Source organism: Pelmatolapia mariae, linkage group LG10_11, assembly GCF_036321145.2.
Source record: "Pelmatolapia mariae isolate MD_Pm_ZW linkage group LG10_11, Pm_UMD_F_2, whole genome shotgun sequence".
Taxonomy (NCBI): Eukaryota; Metazoa; Chordata; class Actinopteri; order Cichliformes; family Cichlidae; genus Pelmatolapia; species Pelmatolapia mariae.
In genome coordinates this window covers 19,138,403-19,155,550 of record NC_086236.1, presented here as the reverse complement: position 1 = coordinate 19,155,550, position 17,148 = coordinate 19,138,403, and the positions used below count along the sequence as shown (strand labels likewise).

The 17,148-nt window shown below is 40.3% G+C and overlaps 2 protein-coding genes across 2 annotated transcripts; both read right to left on the bottom strand.

Annotated features, from left to right (window-relative positions):
- Nucleotides 1-968: 968 nt before the first annotated feature.
- ilk (integrin-linked kinase) lies at nucleotides 969-8,062 on the bottom strand. Its single transcript, XM_063486077.1, has 13 exons — nucleotides 7,941-8,062; nucleotides 7,415-7,549; nucleotides 5,372-5,537; nucleotides 4,993-5,088; nucleotides 4,738-4,834; nucleotides 4,555-4,638; nucleotides 4,381-4,466; nucleotides 4,184-4,293; nucleotides 2,549-2,676; nucleotides 2,116-2,237; nucleotides 1,928-2,027; nucleotides 1,566-1,696; nucleotides 969-1,468 (listed from the first exon to the last, which is right to left on the bottom strand). Exons 2-13 carry the CDS (start codon nucleotides 7,501-7,503, stop codon nucleotides 1,319-1,321), a joined length of 1,359 nt encoding a protein of 452 aa, XP_063342147.1. The 5' UTR covers nucleotides 7,504-7,549; nucleotides 7,941-8,062; the 3' UTR covers nucleotides 969-1,318.
- Nucleotides 8,063-10,725: 2,663 nt separating this feature from the next.
- On the bottom strand, nucleotides 10,726-12,624 carry timm10b (translocase of inner mitochondrial membrane 10 homolog B (yeast)). Its single transcript, XM_063487171.1, has 3 exons — nucleotides 12,362-12,624; nucleotides 12,192-12,287; nucleotides 10,726-11,502 (listed from the first exon to the last, which is right to left on the bottom strand). The coding sequence occupies exons 1-3, from the start codon at nucleotides 12,389-12,391 to the stop codon at nucleotides 11,017-11,019; spliced, it is 612 nt and encodes a 203-aa protein (XP_063343241.1). The 5' UTR covers nucleotides 12,392-12,624; the 3' UTR covers nucleotides 10,726-11,016.
- Nucleotides 12,625-17,148: the final 4,524 nt, after the last annotated feature.

Sequence of the window (17,148 nt, the reverse complement as noted above, 5' to 3'; positions counted from 1 at the left end):
CATGCGTTACTGATTCATAATTTATTATTTTATAAGTATAACGCTATCACCTGTACCAGCGGGTCTATTATGACACATGTAAGTATGGATACTACTGCAAAGAATCAACAAAATATTCAAATTTCTATATAGTTATTAACTTGAAGGTGCGAGAAACCAAGATGACTGATTCCCAATCCAACCAAATATGAAATAAGGTCAAACATTTTTGAAGTACACCGTGATATCTCTGACAGTTATTGCAGGTTTTTTTTTCTAATATCGTTATCATATTAGTATGATATGACTCTACTGATTTTTTTTAATTCGGTTTAGTTTCACATAATTTCCAGATTGGGTTTGCTCATTTTAGTTAAAAGTATTAGTGTTAGTTTTAGTCTTCTTAATTATTACTGTATAAAGGGCAGATATGGCAGAGGTTAGATTTAGTATTACAGTAAAAACATGGAACTTTTGAAAGCAGTTGACTCATATCCAAAGTTTCACTAAACACATTCAAATAAACTGCCAAATACTAAAACTAAAAAGATTTCCTTTTTATTTTTTACTTTATTCTAGTTAGCTTTCCAAATTGGAAAAATGCTTTCGTCACATCTAGTCTTAGTTAAAATATTGTAATCTTGGTTTTTGAGAAGCTGATCTTTAATATCATAGTGTTTAGACGTGTCAGAATCAGTGTGTGAATTCTTAAGACCAAAAACATGGCTGTAAAGTCACTTACCTTGACCTTTAACCACCAAAATCTGTTTTTTCCCCCCCATTAGTTTAAGTGAAGAATTGTGCAATATTTGAAGAATTTTCCTCCGGAGACAAAAGAGTGGAAGCAATCATTGACAGAAAATCCCAGTGACATAAACAAAACCCCATCCAGGTAGTGAAAACTATTTTTAAGAAGTGAAAATGTGACAATGCTTTGTCTGTGATGAAAGTAAAACGATGTCTCAAATGAAACGAACAAGCATTTGTCATAAATATAAAACATTTATTGCACTGGCAGTCAGTGGTGTGCATAAAAGAATCGATTCTATACATATTTCACTGAATGAAATCCACACTGGATCAAAAAAAGAGCTTGCCAGCATTTCAGTGACCAAGTCTCAGTCATTACAAAAGAGCTGCTTAGTCTAAAAGAACATTTAACTCTGAATTTAACTTATACAAGAAAAGCAATAAAATATTAGTGTCTGAACTGTGTGTCGCTGAAGTGGTTCCTGGAATTATTTACAGTGGCTTGGCAGATACATAAAGGAAGTGATGCTATAGAGTGGTTTGGTGATTAAACATGAAAAAGGAAGTGCGTGAACTGATGCACAAGCATTCACTTGTCTTGCATTTTCTCCAAGATGGGAACAATCATATCAAACTTGGGTCTCTTGGCTGGGTCTTCATTCATGCAGAGCCTCATCAGCTTACAGATGTGAGGGGAAATCCCCGGGGGAATGGTCGGCCGAAGACCCTCGAGAGCCACCTGTTTATATTGGGGGGGTGTTGTTAAGTAGAAAAGTTGCATGTGTTTGTAATGTAATGTTGAAGCCTATGGGCAGATAAATACTGTGTCAACTTACTTTCATGCCTATCTCCATGTGTGAGAGATCAGCAAAGGGGACTTCTCTGGTAACGAGCTCCCACAATAACACAGCGAAGCTCCACATGTCCGCAGATCTTCTGTTAATGTCCTCAGGCTTCTTCTGCAAAGCTGAAGAAAGAAAAAAAACCCATAAACATAAGCACTATAACTTGGATCTTCATTATGTAACTTTACCAGGTAAAACAGCACGACTGCTTCTTAATTGGTACTAAATTATACAGTGCAGTTTCCTGCTGGCTGAAAGACTCATAAAGTCATAGGAGGCATTTAGTGAGCAGGAATCAGGAGGGAATTAGGAGAACAGTGAGTGAGCGAGGAGAAAAAAAAGGGAATAAATACCTTCAGGAGCCATCCACGCTGGAGAGTACATACGACCAGGACACTGGAAGGACAACTTAGCATCTGCCATACTTATCCTGGCGGTCATGTCCTCATCAATCTGTAGATGAATCACATCTTGTGATCACATCTGATAATAAACATGCAGATATCTAAAGAAAATAAAAGACAGCAGAAAGGCCTCTCACCATGATGTGCTTACTGTTGAGGTAAAGCCGCGAAACCATTGGTTCTAAGGTGTGGAGGAAAGCCATGCCACTGGCAATGTCCAGTGCAAACTTCACTGCCTGGCTCTGGTCGACCACGAGAGCTGAGGGAACAGAAGGCGGAAGTAATTAAGTGGTTAAGAGGTTTAATTAAGTGCCATGATACCAACATCTAAATGTCACTTAAATGACTAGCTGACATGAATGAGTGAGATGGGGGGGAGTGAGAGAAATAAGAGAAATAAGTGAGAGAAAGACGCATGCACAAATACGTTTCTTTATCCATAATGTATGAAGCCACACAGCGTCATCCACAGTGGCAAACCTGCCGCAGTCTTAGCTCTTTCAGGCTGAGACAAAAGACAAATTTGAGCCTTTTCATTTTAACACATGCACACATTGTCAAATGACTTACTGGTGCCCTGGTGTAATATGTTGTAGAGGGATCCATAGGGCATGTAGTGGGTAATGATTATAGGGTGAGGGGATGGCGGTGACTGACAGGCCCCAAGAACAGGTAGGATGTTTGGGTGAGAAAAAATCCTACGAAGCCACAACAGAAAAAAAAGAGAGATTGTGAAGTGTTTCTAAATATTATTTAATAAATAGCTATTTATTCTAAGCTCAAGATGGTCTGTCTGGGATAAGAAGAGACTAACAGAGAAGAAATGGCCTCAAAGCTTGGTCTGAATCACGAGAATGCTTTGCAAATCCACGTGAAACCACCCCATCATTTGTGTCACCTTTAAAGTTAAGCCCAGCAGCAGTGTTTTTGCGTTTCACTGTCACCTATTTTTGCAGTACATGAAAGAGCTTATGTTGCCTCTAATCTTCGGCGCACGCATAACCAGTGCTTTGATGATTGCATCAAGCACAGCCAAGACGTTCCTACTGCGCACTCAGCCTTCCTGGTGAGGTTTCTTTGATTTGGCCTGCTCAAAGGATTCTCTCACCTTCTGTTCTGGTCATTTTATGCGGATCCCGAGGATGACAGAATTTATTAAAAGTAGATGAGATGGGAATGCAGTTTCGCTCAGGTGATTTAATAGTATTCAGAGGACACTTCAGAATGCTGAAATCATTCTGTGGGCCCGCCTGGACAAGTCTTAACACGTTCTGTATGGTTCGACGGTTATTGCACGATAAGTTCATAACAGCAAACAGGATTAGAAAGTAATGCTTGAGTCACATTGTGAAGGGTCTGGTTTCATCTTATAAAAGAGGTTCATGTTTGCTGTAGAACCCGACTTAGCAAAAATAAAGGGTCCTCTCCTCCATTGCATAAGAATCATGCACAACATCCTAGCTAATCTTTGACCACAGACTTCACCGGCGGTTCATTGCGGTCGTCTCTACTCTACACGAGGACTGTGTTTACCAGCACTTGGTCACCAGGCCAAATGCCGACTGATTCTATGTAACTCAAACAGACGCTAAGCCGACTCAAGATAAGAAACTGCAGCACCAAATGTATTTGCCTCAGTTTATATAAACAAGCAGGCTGACAGCATGTGACCCTGTGATGCTTGCCCATGATCCATGACACGAAAAGCAATCTGCAGAGGTGAAACAAGCATAATTCAAGAATGAAATTATAAAGATAAATTCCCAGGATATGTTTTTTTTATTTAAACTAGCTCATTTAAAGCTTAAAGCTTAAAATTATGCATTATTAGGGCCAAGATACAGTGTGAATTTAACACTACCAAACTAAGTCACTGAACTGTATGATACATGCAGTGTTAGTGCCTCCTGGAATATTTAGCTGTATGATAAATATGATGACTCCTTGTGCAGTTTACCCACCCAAATTCATAATACAATTGTCCAAATATGGTCAGTTCTGGCTCAAGAATTATGGCAAAGGTCATAAGCGTCAAAATGTAACTCCACAAACCAGTGCGTGCTGTAACAATGGCTAGATCCATCTTTCATATACAGTCAATGCAATGGAATACCGATTCATTGTTCGGATACCACAAGAAACACTGCTGCCCCAGACCCACCACTATAACCTTTCTCATTCCTACATTACAGTTATTTGAATCACCTCAGTTTTGGATGTTCCTCGTTGAAGTCTCTGCTCTTCCTGGTGGTCCAGTCTCTCACTTGTAACACTTTTACTACAATTTCGTCCCCTTGCCACCGACCCTGCCATAACTACAAACAGAGCGCAAGGCATGGTGTTAAACAGCCGGGGAGCTGAAAAAGACTGGCACGCAGCAATAAAAACAGAGTGCAGCTAACCTCTCCAGACTGGTTTTCATTGATCTTTGCCAGCAGCGAGAGTTGCTTATAATCGATACCAGCCTGCTTGTTGAGGGTGCCATTACCTATAAGGTCAAAAACATGGCTATTATTGCAAACGTTCTGCTTTGATATGATGATTGGCCCCTAGAGTGTGGAATAAATGTTACTCACGGGGTCGTGTCCGCATGGTACCCTTCCAGAAAGTTTCCTTGTATGGAACTTTGATCAGACTCTGGCCCATTTTCTCTGCCTTTTCTAAAAAGAAAACAACAAAAATTAAGAATGCATAATTATTTCCTTTTCAAAAAACCCTGTTTGTCTGTTAAAATATCCAAAAACAGTCCCTTGCAGCACCTTGCAGCAGCTGTCTTAGGTGAGGCTTGGCTTTGTCCAAAGGTGTTTGTCCATACCTATTGCATATACACACCTGGGCACCACTGGCCACCAGGTCCTAAAAGAAAAAGTGGTCAAACAATGTAATGTGCTCAGACTGAAGAGCTTCACAGAAAAAGACTGCAGTGACCATCTCTGACCAGAAGAGGGAGCAAAGAGATAATGCGAAAGTAAAGACAGAGCATCTGTGTATGGGTATATAGTAAAGTACTGCACCTCGGCCACTTCATCCTGGCCCCAGAAGCAGGCGTAGTGGAGCGGGGTGTTCCCGTGCTCATTGACTGTGTTGGGGTCGGCTTTGCACTGGATCAGCTGCCATTAAAAAACAAAAGGGCATAATTATAAATAAGATTTGACCCACCTAAAAAAAAACCAAAACACATACACAGACCCAATGTGTAACAACACTGTATTTGTATCTGGGTGGCTTTGGTTCAGGAGAGCAGGTCATCTGCTAACTGGAAGATTGGCGGTTCAGTCGTTCTGAGTTGATCGGTATGTAAATGTGTGTGAATGTCAGATAGCAAGCACTCAGCTCTAGAAAAAAGTGCCTACGTGACTGTATAAAGTGTATTGTATAAAGCGCTGTGTTTACCTTGGCCACGATGTCTCTGTGTCCATGACTTGCGGCGAGATGCAGCGGCGTATCGTCACCACGGTTCATCACATTTATACGGGCACCACGCATGATGAGCATGTCGACAACGCCGTTCTTCCCTTCCCTACACGCCCAGTGGAGAGGGCTGAAGCCGTGGTCATCACTAAGCCACAGGACAAGCACAGTACGGGAAGCAAAGAAGACATACTTTTACTGTAAACTTACTATATAAAGTCTGACAAGTATATATTCATTTGATGAGGTGCGTGTCACTGTGAGGTGATGACATTCTTGTTTCGCTGAACTGCATGTAGGAGGATGCTGGCTGCCTCTGACAAAATTGTACATGTGTGGCTTCCTCTATGACACGGAGACACCCAGGTTCTCACACGCAGACACACACACACACACACACCAACTGCTAATCTTTATTTAGACTTAAGCACATGCTACTGCACTTTTCCTGCAGCCTATACTCCTCTGGTGACTCCTCTGATGACTGGCATGTGATAAAAATGCCAGTGCAAGTTGGAATAGCTGCTAACATATGTAAAGGCGCAAACACTCGCAGCACTGCATAGCACTCTAGCAGCCTGCGAGGAGCCCAGGATATCACCTCCATGTGACTTGGCCCTCTTTCACCCTTTTTGCTTTACCTGACCCCAAGGCAGCTGCTGGGGATTCTCGCAGCTCGTTGCAAAGCCACAAACTTTTCACTCTATTTAACAATAAACCCTAAGAGAGCTTGTACAGCCTGTAGGAAGTAGCTGCAAAACTAGATTAACACTTAAGTGAAATGCCAGTTAGGCACATTCTGTCTGTTCTGATCCAGCACTGTGTGGACAGACAGTGCAGTCTAACCAGCCCTTTGGGCTATAAAAAGTAACAGAAGAGAGAGAGAGAGAGAGAGAAAAAAAACTCAGGAATGACAGGGTGGAAAAAACACAGTGGAATCCTGAGCTACACATTCTCTCTCTCTTTCTCCTCATGTCTCTTTATGTCACACGCTTCCAGGGGGCTGATCTGAAACAGCTTTTTTGTTTGTTTGGTAAAATGTTTGTTTCTAAGTTCCCTTTCCTTTTGTACCAGATGTAGAGGTAAAGGAATTCCACTAACACGTAGCACATTTCCCCCGCCGACACATGACGCTTTAATTGCACATTATTAGATATTCTAAAGGTAAAAACAGGCCTGACCGCATAGCTGAGCTTCCTCAGAGTAAGAGCCAAAAAGGAGGCCTCCAGCATAATGAGTGGCCTCTCAAATGTTTATGCGGGACTGCAGAGAGCTGTCTGGGTAGCTCTGTCGGCGAGGGCTTGGCCCTGTATGGAGCTGAAACAGAGGAAATGGTCTTGGCTGTTGCGTGGTTGGCTAGAAGCTCTGCAGCCCTCAGAGGCAACGTCAACAAACTGCACATATATGGCCTGACCAAAGAATGAGATAACTGAGGTCTTTAGCAGTGAGGTCTTCTTGCTCCTTTCGAGGAAAGAGATTTTTGGAAAGGGCAGATGATGACGGGCTGCACCCTTTGATTAATATAAAATCATCTGGCAGTAATAGTTTGGATTTCACTTTTAATCCCAAAGTGTTAAAAAAGTGTGGCTTCTTTAAAAGTAGCTGTTTTTTTAAACGCAACACACTTCTAGAGGGGCAAATCTTAAGCTCTCTGAGTCACGTAAGTTACTGTGAAACCTCCTCTGAATTAACCATATGCAGTTTTTGGAAATGACCTCATAAGAAGAAGAGGGGGGAAAAAAGTACAGACTGCAGCTGAGTGATGCTCAGCAGTACGTGGAGTTGCAGAGCGAGAACAATATGGAAACTATGTGACCAGTTCCAACGCGCCAAAGATCACCTTTTTTTAATGCACACCAGCACACAAAAACACCAAAAAATCATTTGCTTTTAATACAAATTCTTTAAAAGTCCAGGTCTCGTTGCACAGGCTTCAACATCACAGCTGGATTCAGCATACAGTCCAGCAGCAGTCCTCTTCAAAGCCTTGTCTGTTTGAATGAGTGTGCACAGTTATCTGCTTACCCCAGGTTGAGGTCATTCTCCGTGTTGTCCAGCCACAGGCGAACAGCCACAGAGTTGCCGTCTCTGCACTGTGTGAAGATGTCATCCATGGGTATGCTGCAGGTTCCGCCTGGTTTAAGCTCAGGATCACAGAGCCTGTAAGAGGTTTTAATAGGTTTTCACCCCCTCACACTTAAAAGCTTTGCACACCTTCCAGCACATTGTCAGACATCACTCACTTTTGAATCTAGATAGCTATCAGCGCTATTCTGATGGCTGACTAGTTTTAAGGCCCGTGGAGGCCTTAAAAATGATCAAAATGTTAAATTCACTATTTGCTGCACAAATATCCAGAAGCCAGCGGAATATAAAGCCCCCACATTTCCTCTTGGCTTCATCTGCCTCCGTTGAATCGAATGGGCTGGCCTATTGGATCACTTTGAAAACTACTGTAAAAAAATGTTCAAGTTCAGTCAACAACGAAGCTTCTTGGTTTGTTGTATGTTTAGGAAAAGTATGAACTGTATAGAAAAAAAAGTTTTCAAACCTTTTACCAGCTGCTGAACGATCGATTTCTTGTTGGTTTCTTTTTCCCCCGCGAAAGTCTGCCGTCTCCTCAAATTTAAGAGCAGGGAATGGTCGCTCCGAGTCCACGCCCCGCTCCTCAAAGCTGATGTGGGCTACTGCTGGGGAGAAGTTCGAGGAGGTGTCCGCTACTGGCAACCATATCCCGGGACACCGAAGCACCAGCGCTCCCTGCTGGAGGCAACGCAACGATGCAAAAGCAAGCGGGGTATTTAGATGTTCTGAGGTCTGCTGAATAGGGCGCAGGCAGCTTTGTTTTCTTTTTTTCATCCAATTTAGAGAAAATGGTGTATTATAAATAGCCTATTAGAAAAAATGAAATGATTGTACATTTAAAGTAAGGAAAAGACTAATTGACAGGGCTGTGCAAAATTCTTGAGCCACTTCTCATTTATTTTTATTGTTTGCTTCCAAGGAGCCAGACTTTCTTGCATGTTTTTTTTTTAAATGCTCTTAAGCACCACTTATGGAGATCTTCTGGGTGTCTTTCAAAGTTTATCTTTATTCTAGGACATTAGCTGCTTTTTCATCCATTTTTAGTCCAGTCCTTCTACCTGACTATTTTCAGAGGAGTTTAACACTGATCTATGAATCATTCAAGCACACAAAAGACACCCAACTCAAGATATGAACCAGAGTTCTGTCTACACATAACAAGTTAGCAAAGAGCATATATTAAACTGCATCTCTGGGCTCTTTGTTAATAGTCACCAGCTGGAAAACCACCTAATTTGTCCCCATTTTTTTTAGCGACCGTGGTTCAGGGGGTTGGGAAGCTCATCTTGTAACCAGAAGTTTGCTGGTTCGATCCCCAGCTCTGTCTGTCTTGGTCGTTCTATCCTTGGGCAAGACACTTCACCTACCGCCTACTGGTGATGGCCAGAGGGGCCGATGGCGTGATATGGCAGCCTCGCATCTGTCAGTCTGCCCCAGGGCAGCTGTGGCTACAACTGTAGCTTGCCTCCACCAGTGTGTGAATGTGAGAGTGAATGAATAGTAGAATTGTAAAGTGCTTTGAGGGTCTCGAAAAGCGCTATATAAATGCAATCCATTATTATTATAGCTGAATCCACAAATAATGCCAAAGATAACACAGTTTGACAGGTGTAAAACAATATTTTTGAACCATCAAGGCGGCATTAGCTAACATTTGAGGAAACTGGACAAGTGATGAGTGGCAGGGCTAAAAAACTATCTACAGCAGATTAACAGTATCTGAAAGAAACATGGGTGAAAAGTCCACACTATCAGTCATGGATTGGCCTCCCCAGAGGTCGGACCTCAACATTGGGAAGCAGTGTGAGATCATGTTGACAGAGAATGGAATCAAAGGCACCCAACAGCCAAAGAGCTTTGAATGTCCTTCAAAAAGCCTAAAGAACTGAAGACTACTTAAAGAAATTACAACAAAGCTTATCTAAGAGAGTTCAAACTGTGTTGAAGAATAAAGAATAAACTAGTAATTAATGTTGGCTAATTCTGACTTTTCATAGCATTTTAATGCATCACAACAGGATTATATATGTATACAAATTAAAACTATTAAGTGTCATAGTTTCATAAACTTGGCTGTTCTTACTTTTTTTTTTTTGCCAATTTATAACTTGAAAAATAACAAACAGCAAGATTTATGTTCTTCAGTTACTTAGTGTTTTTAGGACAAATAACTCCATATGGCAACGTGAAATCCCCTCATCTGTTTTAACTAGCTTGTTATTGACAAGGAATGTAAATCTCATTGGCTCCCTCTCTGCAGCAGCAGGGCGGCGAAATATTGCGGCAAAAACCATTTTCTCCAAACAACATCAATAACTGGAACTAAACGCCTTCATTCACAGCCATAAGAATACAAACGTCTTCAATTATTTACTGTCACGGTTGCTGGCTGTTATTGCGTCTCTCCTTCTGGATTTAGAGGGTGTGCAACACTGATTGTGCAAACACAGGAAATGATGGGGAGGAGGGGAAGATGATGATATGTGACAAAGGTCGTGAACTGCCTTCAGAGCTACACAAGCCAGAGCACGTGGCGTTCCCCCGACTGTGTTCAGACACCTGAACAGGATGAAGGCAGGATGGCCTTTAATGTTTTCAAACCATAAAAGTAACGTTCTGTCACTGTTATATTTTAAAAGGTTGCTGTCATTTTTCAGGGAGGGTCATCCTATCATTTTATAACTTACACTATATACTACACGCTGTACTGTTATACTGTGGAATTCCACAAAACATCTGTCTTGGCTAAGCACATCTGGGTAAACACCAGATTGGTCTTTAGTCCAGGTGTACGATTGTGCTTTGATTTACAATCATGCATTTATTGTTGAAATCCCCTGCTTTTTTTTTTTTACTCAGTCCCTTTCACTCCCTGTGTGTATACACACCACAACTGCATTTAATCATGAGTAACAACCAAACTGACTCTTTCTCCTGTAGTGTGTCCTTTGTCCCATCTCTCTTTGTTCTCTTCTCTTTCCCCTTATCCCAAATTGGTCGTGGCAGATAGCTGCTCCTCCCTGAGCATAATTCTGCTGGAGGTTTCTTCCTTTTAAAAGGGAGTTTTCCCTTCCCACTGTCACCAAGCGCTTGTTTTTAGGAGATCACATGATTGCTGGTGGTTCTATAAAGAGCTTTGAGGCGACTCTTGTTATGAATTGGCACTATATAAATAAAATTGAATTGTAGGTACAGATGCACACAAACACACACATGCTGTCAAACAACTCTCATTAGCAAACAACATCACCTTTTATGGGTAGCCTTTTAATGTTAGCCTTTTACAATTTTTTCACTACTGTGTGAGAAGTCACCATAAAATTACTGCACAATTGAAATTCCTATCATGAATGACATTCCTCCTCCTCATGCCTTTTGACCGAAATGATTCATATAACGCTCTTGATCAATAACTGTGCCAAACCTGTAACGTGTAATGCCTTTCATGGTCATTAATTGACTTTAGATTCATCTATTGCTGACTAAGGAAAAGCAAAAAAAAATGCTGACATTTGGTTTCATAACAAGATATCAACTATACCCTATTTATTAGACTCTTTTTGTCTTGATAGGCTCTCTGATTTAGATGCACCTTCTGATAAGTATGTAGATTTAGATGACGTAAACAGTGCCGGGGAGCTGGCAGAATCAATCTGGCCACCAGCTACTGAAGGCTGAGAAAATCCTCCTGTATATGAAGGTCCAATGCCAGCTTTATCAAGCACTGGAGCATTTAGCGTTTCATTTGTGGGAGTGAGCGGTGTGGCAGCTGATAATTTGAGTTCTGAGGACACAGACGCATCCAGCTCAGCTGGAAGTGGAGATGAGGTGTTGGGAGCATGATGTGTTGCTGAAATTTCAGTCCCAGCAGCTCCAGATGCTGCCTCTTCCTTGGCATTCTCTGCAGCTTTGCTCTCCAGCTCCTCCATCCGCCGCTGGACCATCCGAGGCATCAGCTGCACATAGGTGCCCATTAAACGATGGTTAGAGCGAATGAGCTTCCCTGCACAGTTGTCCACACAGCGCTCCTGGAAGGCAAACAGCAGTCAGAGGTAGAAAACAGAAAACTACTGTATATTGTGATCACACAGTATATATGCATTAGTAGGCAAAAGTGTTATCCACAGGCTGGCTGGGACTATTTTTAGTGGTTTGACTGGACTGAAAATATTCGAGCTGCAACATAAAACTGGCTTCTTTATTGCAGGAGTAATTCAGTATGAATGCTACAACGTTTCCCTTTCACAGAGTAGGGTCACAGGCAAAGTCCTCTCTGTCAAAGATGTTACACAACATCAAATGTGTTTGTAAATACATTAAAGCAGCATGACCAGGATGGACAGATTTAGAGATGAGTATATTAAAGAGCTTAGATTTGGCAATTTGGAGACGAAGTTAGAGAGGTAAGGTAGAGAAGGTTTGGACGTGCATAGGAGAGATAGGTGATATATTGGACAAAGTTTGTTGACGGTTGAGACAGTAGGCAGGAAGAAAAGAGGAAAATTCATTGACCACAGAGAAAATTCATGGATATAGTGGAGGAGGGGAAAGGTTGATGTGACAGAGGACGATGCTAGGGGTAAAGTGAGATGAAGGCAGACGATCCGCTGTGGCGGAAAAAAAACTTGAAAGAAATCGTGTTGAGACGCAGAACACGGCAAAGCAAACAACACCACCACGTAGCCGACACAGTAACTGTGATCTTCGCTTTTCCTACCTCGTCCATTGTGAGGTTTCTGTAGTTGAAGTTGCTGCTGCATCGCTGGAAGCAGATTTCAGTCATTCGGTTGTAAACCAGAAGAAAATCCCGCAGCTGAAAAACATACATTCACACTCAGCATCCGTGTTGCTGATTGGGTTATAAAGCAGTGACTTAAAGTGACTTACGTTTCTCAGCTGTTGGTCAGGATCCATCATGGAAATTTGTCTACTTCTAAGCTAATATGTTAGCATGAGCGGTGATCAGCTGCGGTACTGAACAAATGATCCCACTTTTAGATTGTCTGGGTTGGGTGACGGTACAAATCGACAAGATATAAGTCACATATAGGCTTTAACAACGTAATATTCGCGTTAGAAATAAGCGCACCTGAGTAATTCGTAACAACTGCACGACATTCACATGCACGCTGCCATGTTGGTTACGAAGATCGTCTCCGCCCACTAGAGGCGTCACTACGTAGTCTGTGAAAAAAAAGTTTCCATTTCCGGCTGGTTAGAAAAAAAGTGAAAGATAACATGATGTTTTTATTTTATTTTTTAAATTATTGTTATACATTCTTATATTTCGTGTAAATTATCTACCATCATCTCTCTGCCTGTTTGCTACTGTATTTAACTAGCATAGTAGCATTGGGTTGCCAAAGGTGGAAGACCTAAGTTTATGGTTTATTCAGGTTCGTGCAGGTAACCAAGGTCGTAACCAAACTACGCTATTTAAACATAATAACAGAAAGCGAGCTTCCTGTCATAGTTTGAGAAAAACAGCCGAGAAGCTAGCCAGTCTCTACAGGTAGGCCGCAAGTGGATAATATGACCCTTCACTGCCTCAGTATAGAACAAACCACTTTGCTACAATTTAGTTTTTCTCTCTAAAGAACTAGTGGTTGGCACTCATTACTTAAATTAGTACTTGCGAGTAATCATTACTTAAAAAATACTTAAAAATAGAGTATAACTTAACATTCTTTAAAAAAGAACAGAACAGAACAAAACAAAACAAAAAAAGCTCCAGTGGCACTTATTACTTAAAAATACTGACCCTTGAATTTGTTTCTTTCTTTTAAGGCCTCTGGTTGCTACTCCTTTGTGCAACTGTATCTGCTGGTAAGTACTTTATGTACTGAAAATGATATCCTCGATTGTTATCAATGACATATGGCAGTAGTTACAAATGTTAGAATTTTAGCATAATTTGTGTATTATGAGGTTGAAATACTACAATCTGAGTATATCTTCTGTTGTTTATAATACAAAATAAGGTTATGTTCTTTGAAAACAGTATACTTGGCCTCCCCCTGTAACTGTCTGAGTAGCAAAATTATCATTAAAGATAAAAAAAAAAATAACGCGTTCATAATAATATTGATTATCCATGATCACAACCATTGCCAAATAAATTTAGATGACTAATAGCAGTTTTACAAGGAGGTGGAACAGATTAGAAAACCCACTTACAGTTAAGTCCATAGGTTTTTGAACAAAGTACTTTTTTTGGTAATGTTGCCTCTGACCATCACCACAGTGGGTTTTAAATCAAACAATTAAGATGTGATTACATTGAGGTGCTAACTTTTAGCTTTAATGTAAGTGCTTTAACAAAAGTATTGTGTTAATTGTTTTAAAATTGCATGTATTTTTATACATAATCCCCCATTTTCAGAGGCTCAAAAGTATTTTGTAATTGAACAAGCTAACATAATTTAAAAAATTATGACTAGTTTTTAATACTTGGATGGATGTCAACATTTACCTGACGTCCAGAACCCATGGACATCACCAAATGCTGCCTTTTCTGTGTTAAGATGTCCAACATTAACCTTTCCCGCAGTCACCTTCAGTGGTGTGCTTTGGATCGTGAGCTGTTTGTCTCTACTGAACTATTCTATTGAATGTCACACTTAGAGTAACAGTTGTTCGAAACACACTATAGAAGTTTAAGGCACAATTCACAAGCTGCAGTGTAACCCACTTTATATTTCATATCTGTCGTGTAATCTTTGTTTCATCTCATCCCCCCTCCTCTCGCTCTCTTCGCACACATACACATACATGAAACAAATGAGCAACTTAAAAATAACACCTGTTCCAATTACTGCAGGTCACATGTGGCATCATAAGCAAACTGTACAATGATAGCAATCTTACAAAGAAACCACATGCCCGACTACAAGCTGAAAGAGAATTGCTGCATTGCTTTTTCATGGCTGAAATGAACCCTTTAAAGCCTGAGCTATGAAACAATTGGCAGAAAATTCAAATTTCTTGAAAACAGAGAGTTTATTGAGCCATTTGACAAATTTGTTTATAAATTATTTACATTTTAATTTCCATATATGGTGTTTAATTTGTATTGTATTTGCTACATCTGGCATTTCAGTTTAAAAAGTCACAAAAAAACTGTATGTATCAAATACGATACACTAGGCGTTAAAGGGTTGTGATTATGCAACCACAAATTTGTACTGTGAGTTTGAAAGCCAATGTCATATCTTAATTACTATTAATTATTTTTTTTTACTTTACATTTTTTTACATTTTATTTTTTTAAACTAAAAAATTAATCTTCTTTTTTATTTTCTGTCTTCTCACAGCCACATCACGCAATTTTGCAGATTTTTGCTGAACCTTGCTGAAAGACAGATAAATACCTTTGAAAATGTACCTCAAGGAAATTTTCTTACCACTTGATCAAAGTTAAGTCAGCAGTGAAGCTGCAGGGTCCCCAAAATGAGCGTCAGCTTGGCTGAGCCATTCTTGTGGACTGCATAATCATTTAATTACTCAAATCATTATTATGAAGACGTTATGTAGTTGAATGATTTCCTGCATTGTCAACCTCCCTTTAATACTTTACTGTAACCCAGTCATGAACTTTGGTACTTGGTGTGTATGTTTACTCTAAGAGCATAGTATAAAACAGTATAATTTCCTTTGTCTATGTAAAGATAAGTGTGTTGCCTTTTGCTTCTCATCATGTCATATTAGATTACAGAACACATTAAAAGCTTTATCTCTTTTTTCAATTACACGATTGAGATAGATCTAAAAGCCAAGTTGTCAATTCATAGTTATTTATAGAGTAACTTAGGAAATTCCCAGTGCAAATCAACTTAATAGGCTTCAGTATAAGATTAATACCCATATTCTTAAAAATTGAGGTAGTGATTTGGGAAAAATATATATAAATTATAAACTGCTCCTAATTACAACTGATTCTTTATAGAAGCGTGACTTTATAATTTTGAAAACATCCTGTATAAATGACTGCCTTTATGTCCTCATACATGACAGTTACTAACGGTGCCTGTCATCCGTGAAAAGTTTTTTGTGACATTCCCATATGTCTGCAAGAGTTGCATCCAAAATGCCCAAGGCCAAAATTTAATCCATAGAGGGGAAGTAGGCCATGGTCAGCTATTGAAAAACTGTCAACAAAGAGTGGGCTGCAGGCTTCTGACTGCTGAGTTCACTCCATAGCTCAATTCCCTCGGCAGATAGCAGGGCAGTAAATTATCCTGCCAAGAGATTACAGTGAGGGAAATAATAATTTAAGCAGATGGCAAATTAGCTCATATGTGCAATAGATTATTAAAGTAACAGCCATTGTCATAACCATGACGTGTAAAATCCTACATGGCTGACATTTATAACAAGGCAAGGTGCCCACAGGGAAAACAAAATGTCATCACTTATGTCCCACTTAAAGCTTTCCCCCCTTTTTTGTTTTTACTTCACTGTTTTTTAAATGTTATCTTCACGTTAATGTTATCTTCACTCTTAGCATTACCGAGAGGCGGTTTCACATATGCTGAGGCATGTCGAGTTTTTCAGTGAAACATTCCCTCTCAGCATATAGCCAGCGCCCACATCGTGGAAAACAAATGTAAGAAATAATTTCTTCACACCTTTCTATGAGACATCTGGTAATATATGATGATGAGACATCAAAACAGTGAGAGTTCTTCCATGGCCTGTGATGATTTGGTGTTTTCCTCATCTTTTGCAATAAACTGAAAAATTTCCACATGGGCCTTGACATCTAAATGTCACGCAAAGAGTTTCCTTTTAGCTTTATTTACATTTATTACACCCTCTGCATGAAAGGTACACTTTTCTTCCTCTGTTGCTCAATGAGGAGACCTCATCTTGTCTGCCTCGGAGAGGAAATTGCTCAACCCTGCAAGCAGTTTGAATATTGAAGATGACGTAGTTTCATTTTACAGCTGTAGTAATAGACAGTAGTTTGTTTTTTGCACATAAAATAAAATAAAAACCAAAAAGTCTTTTTCAGGTGATATAGATTTCAGCTCAAAACAGTTTGAAACAGTAAAACTTGATATGTTTGTTTAACCGTGCTGGTGACCATCCTGGCTAAAGCTACCAATGAAAGGATCTGTGCAGCTCTGAATGGTTTCTACTTCTGAAAACTGTTCACATAAATTCCCATTGTTACACTCTTGTTCATCTTTCATTTCTTCACACTCTTGATTTCCTCCATCCTCGCGCCTTCGCATACTATTCCAACCAACATTCCTCTCCAGTGTCAGATTCTTTTCTCTTTCCATTTCCTCTGTCTGTTGAGCTATTTGTTGACTGTTGAGGTAGATGCTGCTGTGTGAAACCATGGTGCTGGTGTCTCTGGACGGAAGATGAGCATCCATGTCTGCATCCACCTCCAAGAATGTATTCAGAGGAGGTGTGTGGTGGACTGACAGCTGTTCGGGGAAATGATTTCGTCCCTGTGACTGGCTATGCTGATGGCGATGCTTCTTCTTTCGTTTCTTTGCAGTCTTCAGGTCCAGTGAGGCATAATTCAGGTCATTCTGGAAAGGCTGGTTTCAGACAACACAGATAAAAATAGATTGATTGTAAAATTGATTTCAGGTTTTGCTTCACTCTGCACCGGTTTCTGCATCCTATTTAGTGGCTCCTGTGTATGTTCTCATGTATTT

Coding starts and splice junctions, on each gene's coding strand:
- ilk (XM_063486077.1), bottom strand. CDS start 7,503: ATGGATGACATCTTCACACAGTGCAGAGACGGCAACTCTGTGGCTGTT. Junction 4,639..4,737: donor CCTAAGACAGCTGCTGCAAG/GTGCTGCAAGGG, acceptor TTTTCTTTTTAG/AAAAGGCAGAGAAAATGGGC. Junction 4,294..4,380: donor ATGAAAACCAGTCTGGAGAG/GTTAGCTGCACT, acceptor CTCTGTTTGTAG/TTATGGCAGGGTCGGTGGCA.
- timm10b (XM_063487171.1), bottom strand. CDS start 12,391: ATGATGGATCCTGACCAACAGCTGAGAAAC. Junction 12,288..12,361: donor CTGACCAACAGCTGAGAAAC/GTAAGTCACTTT, acceptor TATGTTTTTCAG/CTGCGGGATTTTCTTCTGGT. Junction 11,503..12,191: donor GAAACCTCACAATGGACGAG/GTAGGAAAAGCG, acceptor TTTGCCTTCCAG/GAGCGCTGTGTGGACAACTG.